The sequence below is a fragment of the Vulpes vulpes genome, chromosome 12 (genome assembly GCF_048418805.1).
Source record: "Vulpes vulpes isolate BD-2025 chromosome 12, VulVul3, whole genome shotgun sequence".
Classification (NCBI taxonomy): Eukaryota; Metazoa; Chordata; class Mammalia; order Carnivora; family Canidae; genus Vulpes; species Vulpes vulpes.
Genome location: NC_132791.1, coordinates 77092053 through 77109622, shown reverse-complemented (window position 1 = coordinate 77109622; position 17570 = coordinate 77092053). Strand labels below are relative to the sequence as shown.

The window sequence follows — 17570 nt, the reverse complement described above, 5'->3', positions numbered from 1 at the left end:
CCCATGAGGGAGATAATTTATACATACATGCAACAGTAGAAGAAAACTGAAGAACATGATGTTTTGCCAAATTCTTTGCTGCACATATATAAACGTGTGCTTATATGTGTGCGTGTCCAGCAAACTGTGCATGCCTACTCAGCCATATCGCCCAATGCAGATACCCTTCCAGCTGACTTCTTTAAAAATTCCTTTTGGGGTTCACGCCACACAGCCTCTGCCTGTGGCCCAGAGCTTTCTCTTTCCTCTCTGCCATGCTTGGCATGTCTCTCATCTGCAGATTAGTTCTCATGTCATAAGCTGCCCGCAGCCTTCTCGGGACCCCATTCAGACACAACAGCATTGAGCAGAAGGAGAGGGACTGTTCATCTATGTGCCTCTGATAACAAGAGAAGAGCCTTTTCTCCAAGAACCTGAAGGTTTCTCATATCCCCCTGGGCAGAAATGCAGTGGCATGCCCACTTCAGACACGATAACTGACAAGCAAACTGGATCACAATGACTGACTGGCTTAAATCAATTAGAATTTCTTGCTGGGGCATGGGTAATGTATCTTTCTCAAGTCACATGAGTCGGGGCTACCCCCTGGAATGCAAATAAAGGCTCTACATCAGGAGAAAAGGTAGGAGCGGCTTTTGAGGTAGGCAAACAAGATTTTTTCTGGTAGCACTTCTTGAAATTTTGACAGGGTTCCCAATGTGTAGGGGAGAATACCAACTGCAATTGTCCACAGCCAATCTTAGATGATCTTGACTATCCTATTCTGCTATCCTATCCCAGGAATAGTGGGAGACTTCACCTGAAACTGTATTAAATTAACTTATGCCATTCAGTCTGCTTTTTATGTGGCCAGAGAGGAAATAATATGGAAGCAAAAATCTATTTCTTCTGACAAAATGAGTTATTATATCCACAACAATATCTTTCCTCTGAAAGAACATACACAGTAGCCCCAGTTCCAGTCACAAAGAAATCGTTCTGGTACTCGTTATTCTTGGTGTTCATTAGAGTAGGAAAGAGTTTCACACACCCTCACAGAGTTCTCTCTTGCTACCACTTTGAGGAGGAAGCCTTTCCTGTTCTCTGTCAGTGCTTGGTCTAAGAAAACTGTCTGCAACCCTGGAGTGTTGTGTAGCACCTATCATGCAGCCACCAGTCTCTATCACTGCATTTGGTATATGGCTATGGAATTGAGAAACTGAATTTTAAGTTTTATTTAATTTTAATTCATTTAAATAGAAGTGCCCTCATGTGCTCATCACTACCATTTCCCACAACACAGCCTCATTTTATGTACCATCTAAATTCCAATCCATTTCTTCTCTCTAGAGAGAAGACTCCAAGACCCATGGAGGCCAGTGGCAGCCAGTAAGCTGTATTTCCATCCCTGTGGATTTTCACCTCTGCCTCTAGATCCAGTATTAGAACTTATCAGGAAAAGCCATGGCTTCTGCCCCAATCACCAAGAGGATGAAGGGGGAAGCCACATGTGCTATCTGCCTTCAACTAATGTCTGAGCCTATGAGCATCAGCTGTGGACATAGCTACTGCACACTGTGCATCATCAGCTTCCTTGAGAACCTAGGCCACGCAGAACCATCGCCAAATATGTTCCCCTGTCCCCACTGCCGGGCTTCATTTCAGTTGTCCAGCCTCCGGCCAGTAAGCAACTGGGAAGTCTCATGGAAGCCATCAAGGAGATGGAACATGAAATGTCATGTGAGGAACACGGAGAGCACCTCCATCTCTTCTGCGAAGACGAGAGCCAGCTCATATGCTGGCGCTGTGAGCGGTCACCGCGGCACAAGGAGCACCACACAGCTCTCATCGAAGATGTGTCCCAAGACTACAAGGTGAGTGAATGGGTTGGAGGGCTTTGGCAAGTACTGCTCCGAGTATCAAAGAGTAAAGTTCAGATTATACCTATAAAAGGAGAAAAGGGACAGTTTCAGGCAAGATGGAAGCTTGGGGAGCTAAAGGATTTGGAAATGATTTTTCATGGAAGATGAAATGGAGGGAGAGGTTTGGAGCAACTCCTGTTTCTCACTCAGAAGCAGTAAAGGAAGGCTGGCCTTTGCTATAGGGAATGAAGAAAGGGCACAGTCCTGCTACCTTATACTCCCTCTGACCTGCCTATATTTGAGGAAAATGTTCCTAGTGTGGGGCTCCTTGTTCCCTCCCCTATGAGGTGGAGGTGGGCTTGTGGTAAGGTTCTGAGTTCCCTGGGTAGTCATGGCAATACTGTCTTTGACAAGTTTCAGAGGGCCCTTTCTTGAGAGGACTCAAGAATAGATGAGTATACTTATTGGGTTTACAGAAGACAGGATTTGATTCTTTTAGTATTGAACACAATCAGCAATTCGGGTCATTTTAAAATTGCTTTCCATGGAAATGTGAGAAACTATTTTGAAAAATAACCCAAAAGCTTGATATACATACAAAATCATTTTTTAATTAATTTTTATTGGTGTTCAATTTACCAACATACAGAAAAACACCCAGTGCTCATCCCGTCAAGTGTCCGCCTCAGTGCCCGTCACCCATTCCCCTCCAACACCCGCCCTCCTCCCCTTCCACCACCCCTAGTTCGTTTCCCAGAGATAGGAGTCTTTATGTTCTGTCTCCCTTCCTGATATTTCCCAACATTTCTTTTCCCTTCCTTTATATTCCCTTTCACTATTATTTATATTCCCCAAATGAATGAGAACATACACTGTTTGTCCTTCTCCGATTGACTTATTTCACTCAGCATAATACCCTCCAGTTCCATCCACGTTGAAGCAAATGGTGGGTATTTGTCGTCTCTAATGGCTGAGGAATATTCCATTGGATACATAAACCACATCTTCTTTATCCATTCATTTTTCGATGGACACCGAGGCTCCTTCCACAGTTTGGCTATTGTGGACATTGCTGCTATAAACATCAGGGTGCAGCTGTCCCGGCATTTCATTGCATCTGAATCTTTGGGGTAAATCCCGAACAGTGCAATTGCTGGGTCGTAGGGCAATTTTAACTCTTTGAGGAACCTCCACAGAGTTTTCCAGAGTAGCTGCACCAGTTCACATTCCCACCAACAGTATAAGAGGGTTCCCTTTTCTCCGCATCCTCTCCAACATTTGTTGTTTCCTGCCTTGTTAATTTTCCCCATTCTCACTGGTGTGAGGTGGTATCTCATTGTGGTTTTGATTTGTATTTCCCTGATGGCAAGTGATGCAGAGCATTTTCTCATGTGCATGTTGGCCATGTCCATGTCTTCCTCTGTGAGATTTCTCTTCATGTCTTTTGCCCATTTCATGATTGGATTGTTTGTTTCTTTGGTGTTGAGTTTAATAAGTTCTTTATAGATTTTGGAAACTAGCCCTTTATCTGATATGTCATTTGCCATACAAAATCATTTTAGATTGGCTTCATGAATTAGCACTCTTCAAAGATATCAGAACCTCCCTCCTCCATTAAGTGTTTCCAGTTACTTTAGCTGACATCTTGGGCTTTCCTTCCCTACTCACCATAACACAAAGTTCTGTGTGTATTAGACACTCTGGCATTGGTTGTTTGGCTCAACATATTATTTTATAAAATCTTCTTTTAGAAGATGATTAGCTTGTTGTGTGTGAAGCGTTTCCCTGGGAAGACTGTAGTGGTGGATGTAGCTCACTCAGGCTTTGGGTTAGCAGACAAGGTTGGAATCACAGCTCAGCCATTGACCAGTTATAGCATCTTGGGCAAATTATTTAACCCCTTCCTAAGCCTCAGTGTCTACTGCACAGAAATGATGTTAAAATCCTACCAATCACTCAGTGCTGCCAAGAGAATCAAATATTTGATTGCACATATAGTCCTTAGTGTGCTTCCTAGACTATTGTAACAACTCAATGTATATTCAGTGTTATTCTGATAGTCTGGAGGGCTGGGGTTCCCTTTATGTGCTTAATGAAGAGTTACCAAATTGAATTGACTTTATTCACTGAATTTTTCCTTCAGGAAAAGCTTCAGAATGCTGTGACAAATTTGAAGCAACTAGAAGAGGAATGTATGAAATGGAAGGTGTTCACAACAAAGCAAATAAGTGAATGGAATGTAAGAATTTGGATTTATTGATCTCAAGCCATTTTCTATCCTGGAGTGTAAAAATAGGACAGGATTGAAGAACACAATGATAATTTATTTTCACTAAACCAGACCACAGGGAACCAGATGAAACCCAAAAAAGGAACTCTCATTTGTTTTTATGTCCCTCATTGTCTACATCTGTAAGAATTTATGTCTAATATCTTCAACTTCTCAGTTGTAATTGACTGGGATTCTTGATACCTTAGGAGAAGCAGAATTGGGATATCTATTTAAGTTAGAGCCATCCTTGACTAGGTCTCATATTTTAAATACCTCAAAGTTCCTTCCTGGTTTGAAGGACTCAACTTTAATACTTTACCACACTTAGCACACAGAGTGCAGGCTGTGGCTCCCAGCCTCACAGGTTCACAAATTAATCTTTGTGAACATTAAGGAAACAGAAAAACTCCAAGTTGAGATTCATATTACTCAGCTGGTGAGGCTGATAAAAGGAGTCTATTTGATTTATAAGAGGGGTCATAACTGTTGCAAGAACTTGTACATTTAAACTGCAGACTAGGAGTCTTTAAGATGATTTCCATGGCTGACCAGCTCCCCATGATCAGAGGGGCATTCCTTAATGGAAATATTTATGTAATCCATCAATTTGTAGCCAAATGCCTTAGGCTTGTGAGCCATTTAGCCTCTCTCATGGGTCTCTTCCATCCTCTGCCCTGTGGTTGCTAAACTCTGAGGATGCTCTCACTTCCCTTTCTGGCTCTTGGACAGTGGGGAGGATCTTGATTTTAACTAATATATACAGAAACCGCATCCATGAGTCTTCTAGAACATCATCTCAGTCATCAAAACACTGTCTGAATTGGGGAAGCACTGGCAGAAATTGCAATTCTGAATCTCCCAAAATGAAAGCCAAGTCCCAAGAGATGTATCACTTGGCCTCTGTAAGTCTTACACATAAAGATAATTACTTAGACCCTGGGCTGGTGGTGACTGTTTCTCAGTTAACTATGATAAAAGCCTGCCACTCAGACCTCCCCCTGCTGAGACCATGGATTTCCCTACTAGCCTGGTTGTCTTAGACTCCAGTCACAGTGAGGTTTATTACAAGCTTTCACTTCAAGGAATTTCCTCAGGCTCAGAAATACCTCCTTACATCCCAAATAAAAACTCAGATTTTTTTTCCTCTGTAACTGATAAAGTGTTTGACCTCAGCCCTAATTCCATGATTAAATTATCTGGCACCACTGACCCTCCTTCCTCTTGTACCTTGGTTGAAGAAAAAGGAAATCAATCAGGCAACTGTAGAGAATCATGACAACTCTCCCACATCTGAGTGCCTACTTCTTAGGCATGACTCTGTTGTTATTTGTGACATTCTTCCAGCTCCAATGACTAAGTAGCTGAGAAAACTTTCTTCTCTGTATGTGTATGTTAACAAGCACATAACATAAAATTTATCATCTTAATCATTTGTAAGGGTACACAGCTCATTGGCATTAAGTATTGTTTTGTTGTACAATCATCACTGCCATTTATTAGTGGGAACTAATAGTGGAAACTAATGTCCAGAACTTTTTCATCACCCATTGAAACTGCCCATTAAACACTAACTCCCCATTTCTTTCTCCTCTCAACCTCCAGTAACCACTATTCCACTTTCTGTATCTGTGAATTTAACTAGCATAGGTACCTCATATTAGTGGAATCATATGATATTTGTCCTTTTGTTTCTGGCTTATTTCACTTAGTATAATGTCTTCAAGATTCATCCATGTCATAGCATACATCAGAATTTCATTCCCTTTTAAGTCTTAGCAGTATTCCATTATCAAAGTACCACATTTTATCAATTCATTCATTGGTGGACATTTGGCTTGTTTCTACCATCTGAGCACACTTTCTTGACTCTAGGAGAAGATAGAGATTCAGAAACAAAAAATTCAGTCTGACTTTAAGAATCTTCAGAGCTTCCTGCTAGAAGAGGAGAAGTCTTATCTCTGGAGAATGGAGAAAGAGAGAGAGCAGACTCTAGGGAGACTGAGATAATGAGGCCACTCTGGAACAGAAGAATCAAGAGCTCAAGAGTCACATCCTGGAACTAGAGGAGAAATGTCATGGGTCAGCCCAGAAGTTGCTATAGGTGGGGTTGTGTACTTGGGGGAAGGAACTCTTGAACTGTTAAGAGAAGAAGAGTGAGGGAATATGGGCTGATTCATGAGGCCTGCCTGCCTCACTTAAAAGTGGCACACTGGTATGGGGAATTTAAAGAAATGTTTATTTTATGTATACCTCAGTATCTATAGGGTAGCCTTCACTTGTCTGTAGCGAATCAGAAAAATCTATGTGAATCAGAAAAATATAGCCCTTCTGGATGGATGTGGTGGGGTCCTTGGCTAAATGGAATCATAGGGTAACTTTTGCTACCATTAGTCTCTGTTCCATGTGCACAGAACCCTGACTGTCAAACTGCCTCCTGAAATATTCTGCCAGGTGATAAAGTGGGGCAGCCAACATGAGTGACAGTCTTTTCCCTAATTTGCTTGTAGAGCCCTCCACAGCTCTTAAGGGGCCTTCTTTCTGCTATATGAAAGATCCAGCCCATTAAGATAACTGTGTCCAGAGCTATTAATTCTAGTTCCCACTGGTAGATCTTGAGGTTATACTGTAAGCATGAGACCATAGCATGACTGTTGCACCACCACATGATACCCGCTCCCATCATCTTAGTGGCACATTCTCAGAGGCTATGTATATATTCACCACTAAGGACACTTAATGATAAGTGGTCTTTAATATGGGCTCACTCTGAAAGAAATTAGGTCACTGGAAGCAAGTCTTAGCAAAGGAAGCATGGGGAAACCTCCTAGGCCTCTTCCCTAAGCCTCCCACAGGCTGTGATTGTAGATACCACAGGTTCCCACAGATCTCAGCAAGAAAGATAACAGACTCAGAGGTTGATAAACATCCTGCCATTCTGAATACCCAGGGAGCTGGGATGGGAATCATTCTATCTGAGTATTCATCAATAGCTAAAGCTGGAGTCACTCTATTTACTTTTTTGGAAGGAACATTTATAGAGACCAGCTGCATGTGCAAAGCCTCGTGAAATACTGATGTTTCCACATTCACTTTTTGCCTTTGTTTCTCTGTAGGATGTGAAAGACACTTTGCACAGGTAAGTCCTATATGAATGCATGAGGGAAGAGGTATGGGTATATAGAGTTGAGTGTATCACTGAAGAAGTCCTTGGCCTATGCTTATTCTAGGAGTTGGGCTGTGACGCTGGAAATACCAGAGGCCCACTCTTTGGAACCTCATACTGTGTGCAGTGTTTCTGAGCTATATTTTGATGTGAAGAAAATGTTACAGAGCTATCAAGGTATGTGAAGAATCCCTAAATGCTAAGGATGGAAGGGACCTTCTGTTGTGATCACATTCACCACCTGTCCCTGGGCAGGCTCACAGCAGAGAGGTTGTTTAGTGATTTTTAGTGTAACTGTCTTATTCTCCCTTGTTAGCATACTCCAGGGCTTAGATAAGGACATAGCGTACTGGTTATCTGTGCAGACCCTTCACATTCCTGATCTCCCATATAATAACTGTGTCACCCAGGCAAATAACTTCCTTAGTTTCCCCAGCTGAAAAAATGAAGATATGAACTATTCCCACTTCATTAGGTTGTCATGAAAAGTAAATATGTCAACAAGTACAAAGTGCTTAGTGCAGTGACTGGGACATAGTGTTTGTGGTTAATATTTTAATCAATTTTCAGAGCAAGGTAAGAAAGATAAGTGAATATTATGGACTTTGGTTCAAAAGGTTTTAGGCTCTTGACCCAGACAACAGAGATGGTAAATATTAGAACCATGATGAAAACCAAATTTTACCAATTCCAAATTGGTAATTCCAATTCCAATTTCAATTGGTAAATTTTGCTCCATTGATTCTCCTAATCAATGCTTACTATATTTCCACAATATATTATTTATAATTACAAGATTTTAAAAGCTCTGAAAACTCAAAGTTTTTAAAAACTTGTTTGGCTACAAAATCAGACCTAACCTAAAGTGATCTGGTGACTCTATTATCTCTTCCAGTAAACAAATTTACTGCAGCTTAAAACAACACATACATAGTATCTCACAAGTTCTGTGGGTCAGAAATCTGGGTACAGCTTAGTTGGTCCTTTGCTTAGGGCCTCACAAAGCTGCATATGAAGGGGTTGGGCAGGCTGGGTTCTCATCTGGAGACTAGATTGGGGAAGGATTCTCTTGTAAGCTCACTCAGGTTGTTGGCATAATTCATTTCTTTAGCACATGGACCTCTCAACATGGCCAATTACTTCTTCAAAGTGAGCTCAGAAGAGTCTCTAGTGCATGTCTCTCAGTAAGATGGAGTCACATATAATGAAATACAATCATAGGAGTCACATCCCATTTGCCATATTCTGTTATTCAGAGGCAATTCACAGGGCCTGCTCACACTCTATGGGAAGGAATTGTATAAGAGCAGGAACATCAGAAGGCAGGGACTCTGAAAGGCTATCATTGTGTCTGTCTTCCATAGTGACCAAAACTGAGCTGTACTGATATGAGACTGTTTGAAGTCTTTATTTATCCCACTTAGTTTGAATATATATTTTACTGCAGAAATATTGATGCATTTGATCACAAGGTACTGCTTAAGACCTGGTAGAGGTAGGCACATAATTTAGAATATACATATATACTTCATAACATCAAAAGTATTCTGAATTCCTATGCACTTAACATGGGAGCACCCAAATACAGAAGCAGTTAATAACAAACCTAAAGAAAATAATCAATAGTAACATAATAATAGTTGGGGACTTGGAACACCTGAGTGGCTCACTGGTTGAGCATCTGACTTTAGCTCAGGTCATGATCCTGGCGTCCTGGGATCAAGTCCCACATCAGGCTCCTGGCAGGAAGTCGGCTTGTCCCTTTGCCTATGTCTCTGCCTCTCTCAGGAATAAATAAATAAAATCTTAAAAAAAATAACAGTAGGGAACTTTAACACCCCACTTACGTCAAATGGATAGATCATCCAAATAAAATCATCAGGGTAATAGTGGCTTTGAATGACACATAGGACCAGATGGATCTAACAGATAAATTCAGAACATTCCATCCTAAAACAGCAGAATATATTTTCTTTTCAAGTACACATAGAACATTCTCCAGAATAGATCACATATTAAGATACAAAACAAATCTTAAGAAGTTAAAAAAAATCAAAATCCTACCATACATTTTTTTGACCACAAAAAGGAAGGAAAGTTTCCAAATTCATTCTATGAGGCTAGCATTACCCTGATACCAAAACCAGAGTAAAGAAAAAGGAACTATAGGCCAATATTTCTGATGAACATAGACTGAAAATCCTCAAAAAAATCTAGCAAACCAAATCTAATAATACATTAAAAAAAAATCATTCTCATGATCAAGTGGGATTTATTCCTGGAATGCAAGCATGGTTCAATATTGGCAAATCAATAATGTGATATACCACATCAAGTGAAAGGACCAAAACCAAATGATCTTTTCAATAGATGTAGAAAAAGCATTTGACAAATTACAACATCAATTCATGATAAAAACCCTCCACAAAGTAGGTTAGATGGAGCATACCTCAACATAATAGAGGCCCTATATGGAAACCCACTACTAACATACTCCCCAGTGGTGAAAAACAGAACTTTACCCTTAAAATCAGGAACATGACAAGAATGTCCACTCTCACCACTGTTATTCAACATAGTACTGGAAGTCCTAGCTACAGTAATCAAACAAGAGAAGTAAAAGGCATACAAATTGATAAGGAAGAAGTAAGATTTTCACTATTTGTAGATGACATGATATCTTATATAGAAAACCCTAAAGACACCACCAAAAAACCACTAGAACTAAATTTAGTAAAGGTGTAAGATACAAAAACAATATGCAGAAATCTGTTGCATTTCTATACACTAATAATGCAATAGCAGAAAGAGAAAATAAGGAAACAATCCTATTTAGAATTGTATCAAAAATTGGGATCCCTGGGTGGCGCAACGGTTTGGCGCCTGCCTTTGGCCCAGGGCGCGATCCTGGAGACCCGGGATGGAATCCCACATCGGGCTCCCGGTGCATGGAGCCTGCTTCTTCCTCCGCCTGTGTCTCTGCCTCTCTCTCTCTCTCTCTCTGTGACTATCATAAATAAATAAAAATTAAAAAAAAATAAGTAGAATTGTATAAAAAATTATTAAGATACCTAGGAATAAACTTAACCAAGGAGGTGACAAACCTGTACTCTGAAAACTATAAAACATCGGTGAAAGAATTTGAAGAGAACACTAATAAATGGTAAGATATTCCAGGTTCATGAATTGGGAGACCAAATATTGTCAAAATGTCTATACTACCCAAAGCAGTCTACAGATTTAATACAATCCTTATCAAAATATCAGCTGCATTTATTACACAGTAGAACAACATTGATAAAAAATTCTGAATCCAAAAACCACTTGGCCCCAGGGAATTGAGATAAGGATTATGGACCTGTATTTGTTTTTCCCTCAAGTTAAAAACAACAAACAACAAGAACAACTATAAAGCAAAGCAACTCTGGTATTTGATCCTATAAAGATTCAGGAAAAGAAAAAATAGAACTCTGTACAAATCACACTCAGATGTCACTGAGCTGATTTGTCTACTCTTGGCTTTTACAGAAGGATTACAACATTGTGCAAGTCAATCTCTTTCTTAAATTGTCTCATCTTTTAACTAGATAATCCCCTTTCTTTTTTAGAGCCCTTATTATTAAAACTTTTATTTCAAAAGTAACACAAATATATTGTAATCGAACAACATAGAAAAGTATGAAGAAAAATTCAAGGTTTCTCCTACCCCTCTCCAATCTTACTTTTCTGGGTAACAAGATCTATGTTTTTCTCTATGTTTGTTTTTTTGTTTTGTTTACAAACATTTGCTATATAGAATGTCACTCATTGCTTTTTTAAAGCAAATATTAATAAGTATATCATAATTATTTGTAACCATATCCCTACCATTGGAGCTTCAGGCTGCTTCCAGCACTCGAGTATTACAACATTGCTGTAATAACTGCCTGGGCCATGCAATCCTACATCCTTGTGTTTTCATACTTGTGGGCATATACCTAGCATTGAGGTTCCTGGGATTTTTGTTAATCTTAATGCATATTACTTGTTCCAGTGTAGCAACATACAGTTTCAGCAGCACCAAGAAATATACCAAGCACTCTTTCCATGGCAGATGAGAAAAGCTTCTCATGTGTTAACCTGTTTTATACAACAGTCCTTTCTGTAGGAAGCATTTTTCACTTTATAGATGAGGAAATGAAGACACAGATAAGCAATGATTGGTAACTTAAGTAGTATCTCTCTGAACTCACTCTCTTAATCACTTTGCACTGTGGCAAAAAAAAAAAAAAAAAAAAAAGAATATGTTGTTTTTTAATCCACTGTTGTGGAGAGGACTTTGAAGTTTATGTATAGTTGGTTTTGTTTGTTGCTGGTGTACACCTACTATTGTGGACATTCTTACTGATGTGTCCTTGTGTTCTGTGAATGGTTTCCTCTGAGCATATGCCTTGAATTGAAAATGCTGCTGTGTAGGGATGCATATCTTAATTTGGCTAGTATAGCAGATCTTGAAATTGTATCAGTTTTTATCCTGCCGACAACATCAGAGCTCTCACCGTTCCACGTCTTCCTGAGTTTTTGCTTATAATTTATAATTTTTGGCAATCTGATGGATCTGAAATGATACCTGGTTGTGGACTTAATTTGTGTTCTATGATTTCACCAGTGAGGTCAAGCCTCTTGTAAGTCCATTAGCCCTTTAGACTTCTGTGATTTACCAAGGATTTGCTCTCAATCATTAGGCATTTTTCTGTTGGATTCTTTCTCTTATTGACTCAAGGGAGCTCATTATAGCTAGTATCTCTGGCATGTGTATGGCATTTTATGTTTTCATTCTATCTTTTGATATATAGGGTTTCAAGATGCATTTTTATTCAAGGTCTGTGACTCCTTGATTCCAAAGAGTGCCATCATCATCAATGGGCATTGAATTTTCTCAATGAGTTAGTTGCATTAATTGATAGGATCGTGTGGCTTTTCTCCTCTAATCTGTTAATTTTGTGATTATGATAATTTATTTTCTAACGTTAAACCATAGTTGCAGTCTCAGAAAAAGCTAAATTCTGATATTTTTGTTTTATAGTATATATAACATAGGTTTGATGCCCAAATATTAATTTGTCGTGAAGATCATTATTGTGCCTCACTTAGATTGCTAGATAAGGGTTAGTTGCATAGAGCAGTTAACAAACAAATAGTCCTTTGGGTAAATAGGAATCCCGACATTAGTAAGTAAAGTTTAGCTGTCACCCAAACTCTGATAGGATTATGATTATGATGGAGTGATGATGGAGATAGTTGCTAAGTGTGTCGGGATAGACTGCTTACACATCAGACCTCCTCACATATAAAGTGAGTCATATGTTTTCCTGGTAAGTGTCCCTCTCCAGACATCTTCTTTTCTCATTACTATAACTGATACTGTACCAGCTCTGTTGATGATAATAATATTGTAAGATGGCTTTTCACCTTGACTGCTTGACTCTGTCTAGTTGGTAATAAAAACAGCTCAGTCTTTTCATACAATTATACACACACACAGAATATTATATATCTAATAATATATTAAAACATTTGATATATAATATATAGATTATATTTTTGATGTAATATATATTCTGTGTGACTTATAGTATATATTGATATATATTAGATGACTTGAATTATATAATGAGATTATATAATTTACATATAAATAATGCTATCACATAATTACATGATATATTGTAAAAATATATAATATGTATGATAAACACATTAAATACACAAAGTATATACATATATAAAATGTAAATTAAATGTCTATATAAAATATAATTGTATATGTATATGTAAAATTTGATTTCTTATTAATTACACTATTTTTAGGATTTTTACGTCTGTGTAAGTTACAGGGCTCTGTAATTCTCTATTCTTTGGAAGATTTGATATAAGATTGCCATTATCTAACCCTCGACTGGTAGAATTTCTTTAAAAATTGACAAGGTCCCTCGATGTTATGTGCATGTTTTATTATCTGTGTGTAAAATTTAAATTCCTTATTATATTTCTTTATGTTAAGTCTGTTCACATTTTTCTTTTGAATGGGTTTTCGTAAGAACTGTTTTTCTAGAAAGTTATTCATTAGGTTGATTTTTTCAATTTTATTTATAGCATAAAGTTTATCATAGATTATCTTAATTTTTAAATTTCTATATTCATTCAAATTTTGTCCTCTTTTTTCTCCTTTAATAAATCTTTTTAGAGCTGTGCCTATTATATTAGTCTTTTTGTGAAAGCTACTGTTGGCTTTTCTCTCTCCACTGAATTCTTATTTTCTTTCATTTCATTGGTTTATTGTTTAGACTTTATTTTCCTTTTTTTAAGAAAAAGTCTTGTTGGGTTTCTATGTTCTTTTACTTTTTTAAAAAAGATTATTTATATATTTATTTATTTAGAAAGAATGTGTGAGTGGGGGAGGGGCAGAAGGAGAGGGAGAGAGTATCTCAAGTGCTGAGACCTACATGGGGCTCCATCTCATGACCCTCAGATCATAACCTGAGCCTAAGCTGATTTGGGCGTTCAGTGGACTGAGCCACCCAAGCACCCCATTCTCTGTTCTTTTCCTATTTTAAGCTAGTTAGCATCCTAATTTCCAGCTTTTTTCTTTTTCTAAAATAAGCACTTAAAGGTATAAATTTTCCCAAAAATTCCACCTTAGCTTCATTGTATAATTTTTTATATGTAGCATTTATTATTGTTCAGGTGTGTATATCATCATATTATGATTTAGAAACATTTACATTTCCTTATAATTAAAATATTTTTTACTGTTTTTTTTTTAATTGGTTTCTAACCTAATTGTATTGAGGTCAGAGAATGTGGTTTATGCAGTATGGATTCATTGGAATTTGTTCAGATTTGCTTTCTGACTAGTCTTTACTCAATTAGTACATATTCCATCTGTACTGGAAAATAGTGCCTATTCTCTATGAGTTGCTGAACTTTACATATATTTGTTAGATTGGGCTTGTTGGATTGTTCAGATCTTCCATATCTTCCCTTTTTTGCCTGCTTGATCTATTAATTATGGGAAAAAAGAATGTTAAAATATCTCATGGTGACTGTAGAGTTGTGAGTTTCTCCTTGTAATTCTGTAATTTTCACTTCATATATTTTGAGACTTACTGCATGCTTGTTTGGAATTAGGATATCTTCCCAGTGAATTATATATTTTTCTCTTTTAGGTAATCCTTTTAATCCTTGATAATACTTTGACTTAATACCTTTTGATGCAATTATATAACTGTAACATCTATATAACTGTATTATCCATCCTTTAACTATCAGCCTTTCTATGTCTTTTTGTTATGTCACTTATAAGCAACATGAGGTAGAATTTTAAAAATCCAATTTGATATCTTCTCCTTCAAGTGGTATTGCCAACCTGTAAGCATTTTAATTTCTTAACTTGGGTTTTCCTGAATCATTAAGATAATATAAATTGAAGCTCCAAGCTTTTTTGAGTCAGGCTCATAATAAGGACTGATTGGACAGCATTTAATAAAGGTGTTATCTACAAAGATGATGATTGGGGTTATTAATAAGGAAGAGTGAAGCAGCCAGGGCTAGGAGTAGGTAGGGAGCCTCATCACTTCCCTGGGGCCTCAGTAGCAGGTGGAGGGCACTAATTGTAGGAGAGGGTAGCCAAAGGCAGAGGAAGGCAGACCCTCCAAATGATAGCCAGTGGGGAGGGTCTTGGGATACTAAATACTCTGAACTCTGCTTCTTTTTGCCCTGTGGTTTTCTCTGGTCCTTCCCATTGCCTTTGGAGAGGATAGTAACCATGTCAGCTCTGGTTAGTTCTGGGCCTTGGCTCCTCTGAATGACTAAGATGGTGATGATGAGGATGATATTATTATTACTACCACTTATGGGGCACTTATTGGGCACTTACCATATTCCAGGAATTAGAATTTCTGAGTACTGAGCATACATTAGCTCATTCAATTCCCCCACCATTCTTTGTGGCATATATGATAATTTCTACTTCATATTTAACAAACTGAGTCTTGGAGGATGACTTGCCTAAGCTCTTAGTGGCTGGTCACAGAGGATGCTTAGGTTTGAGCACAGGCTGGTTTTATTTAAATTAAACTGTGCTCTTGCCAACAGCAACAAATTGTGTCTTATTTATTTATTTATTTACTTATTTATTTATTTATTTACTTACTTATTTTTTTTAAGTCAGTGTGACCCTGGATCCAGATACAGCTCATCATGAGCTAATTCTGTCTGAGGATCGGAGACAAGTGACTCACGGATACCTCCAGGACAATCTGAAAAATTCTTCTAAGAGATTTAGTGTCTTACCCTGTATCCTGGGCTGTGAAAGCTTCACCTCAGGAAGATATTACTTTGAAGTGGACGTGGGAGAAGGAAATGGGTGGGACTTAGGAATCTGTTTGGATAGTGTTCAGAGGGACGTTGGTGTGATACAAAAGCCTCAGTCTGGATTCTGGGCCATTAGACTATGCAAAAAGAAAGGCTACGTAGCACTTACCTCTCCCCTAACTTCCCTTTATCTGAGGGAGCAGCCCCTGGTTGTGGGGATTTTTTTGGACTGTGATATTGGAGTTGTATCCTTTTACAACATGACACCTGGATCCCACATCTTTACCTTCTCAAAGACCTCCTTCTCGGATACTGTGCGGCCCTATTTCTGGGTTTATCAACATTCTCCTTTGTTTCTGCCTCCCCCAGATGAGTAAGAAAAGAAGTAAAATCTCTTTCTTGGCTTAACACCATAGAAAATATAATGAAAATCCTGTGAGGACAGAAATGTGGTCTGTCTTCTTCACTGCTCTTGTACTGGGCTTTTAGAGTGGCTACGTAATACATCTGCTTTGAGTGAATAGATAGAACAACTGCAAAAATGCTGCAGATTGTCAGCCTGAGCTGGGGGAAAGCAAGATAATATCAATGATCATGCACTGTCTTTTCCATCTCCCCTCAATGGGCTCAGAGCTTTGATTTCCAAGAGTCTTTGGGTGACCTGCAGGGTGACCCAGAGGTTAAGAGGTCTGAGTTCTCCCAGTTTGTTTGATGCCATATGAACTCACGGGTAGGGGGTGAGGAAAAGTTGTGATTGTCTCTGCCAACTGCAAGAAAGAGGAGGAAAACCAATGTAGTGACTCTTCTAACCACTGACATTTGCTTATTCATCTGAGCCATAACCCTGGATGATGCAATGAGTGCAGATGCCTGCCATACCTAGTGAGCTCCACCTGGGCAATAACTAGTAAAGTATGAAAGAAGGGTTAAAATTGCCTTACGGTGATATGCTTCAAATGGGAAGGAGATTAAGAGTAAAAACAAATTTTCTTGGGGGACTCAGTACTGGGAAAGAAGTTGATATTTTCCAGATTCTGTGTGCTAAGCCAGCTATCTTGACATAGTTGAAGATCTCAGCACATAGTTACTGCTGGCATGATTTTGGCAGAATCACCTTCCCTATATATATATATATATATATATATATATATATATATATATATATATATATATATATATGTTAGAGCTTGCATGTTTTTCTCAGTGTGGGTGCTTCCCCATGGCATTAAAAATTACTCTAATATGTGGTTTTAAGTTACTGTAGCAGTCTCATACTCTCATTTGGATTGTTTCTTGCAATTACAAGTAATGTTCAAGTGAACATCATTGTATGTAATTAGGTCTTCACCTCTCTTGTTTTCCCTAGCCTGAGTCATAGAATATGAACGTTTGTTTAACTGTTGATATATTCTTGCCCCCTTTTTCCCCTTCCCCCACTCCCTCTATCCCTTCTGTTCCTGTAGCTCTGGCTGTCATTGGCTAACCCCTCTAGGAGCTGGATCCTTGATAGGCTTTGATAATGTGGTAACTATCAAAGTTTCGTGGCAGCTGGAGGTCAGATGGGAGAATCATTCCCAGGAGATGGGGGTTGAGAATGTTACTATTTGGAGGTGAAAACATCACTGGAATGGAGATCACCTCATTAATCCCCACTTGTGTTTCCTCATGTGAGAAAGGGAGGGGTACAGAATTTTAAAAATTAGGAGGCTGAAGAAGCAGGGAACAAGGAGCTGTATGCATCTGGGATTTTCCTCCAGAAGTAACACTTGCTTCTCCTGAAGGAATGACACAACTGTCACGGTTGTAAAAGACTAATTCAGGGCCATTCACTGAATGTGGATTAATTTCTGCATCAAACCACTCCAAAATTTTGTTGCTTAAAACTACTATCAGTTATACTCACAGTGCTGTAGGTCAGGGCTGTATGTGGCTGAACCCT

General features: G+C 38.5%; 1 protein-coding gene across 1 annotated transcript; it reads left to right on the top strand.

The window, feature by feature from the left end:
- The first annotated feature begins 1333 nt into the window (after nt 1-1333).
- Nucleotides 1334-16794, top strand: TRIM38 (tripartite motif containing 38). Its single transcript, XM_025999262.2, is given in 8 exon segments — nt 1334-1660; nt 1663-1853; nt 3985-4080; nt 5986-6113; nt 6115-6214; nt 7227-7249; nt 7341-7453; nt 15485-16794. Coding segments are annotated over 8 exon segments (1392 nt in total). The 5' UTR covers nt 1334-1443; the 3' UTR covers nt 16009-16794.
- Nucleotides 16795-17570: the final 776 nt, after the last annotated feature.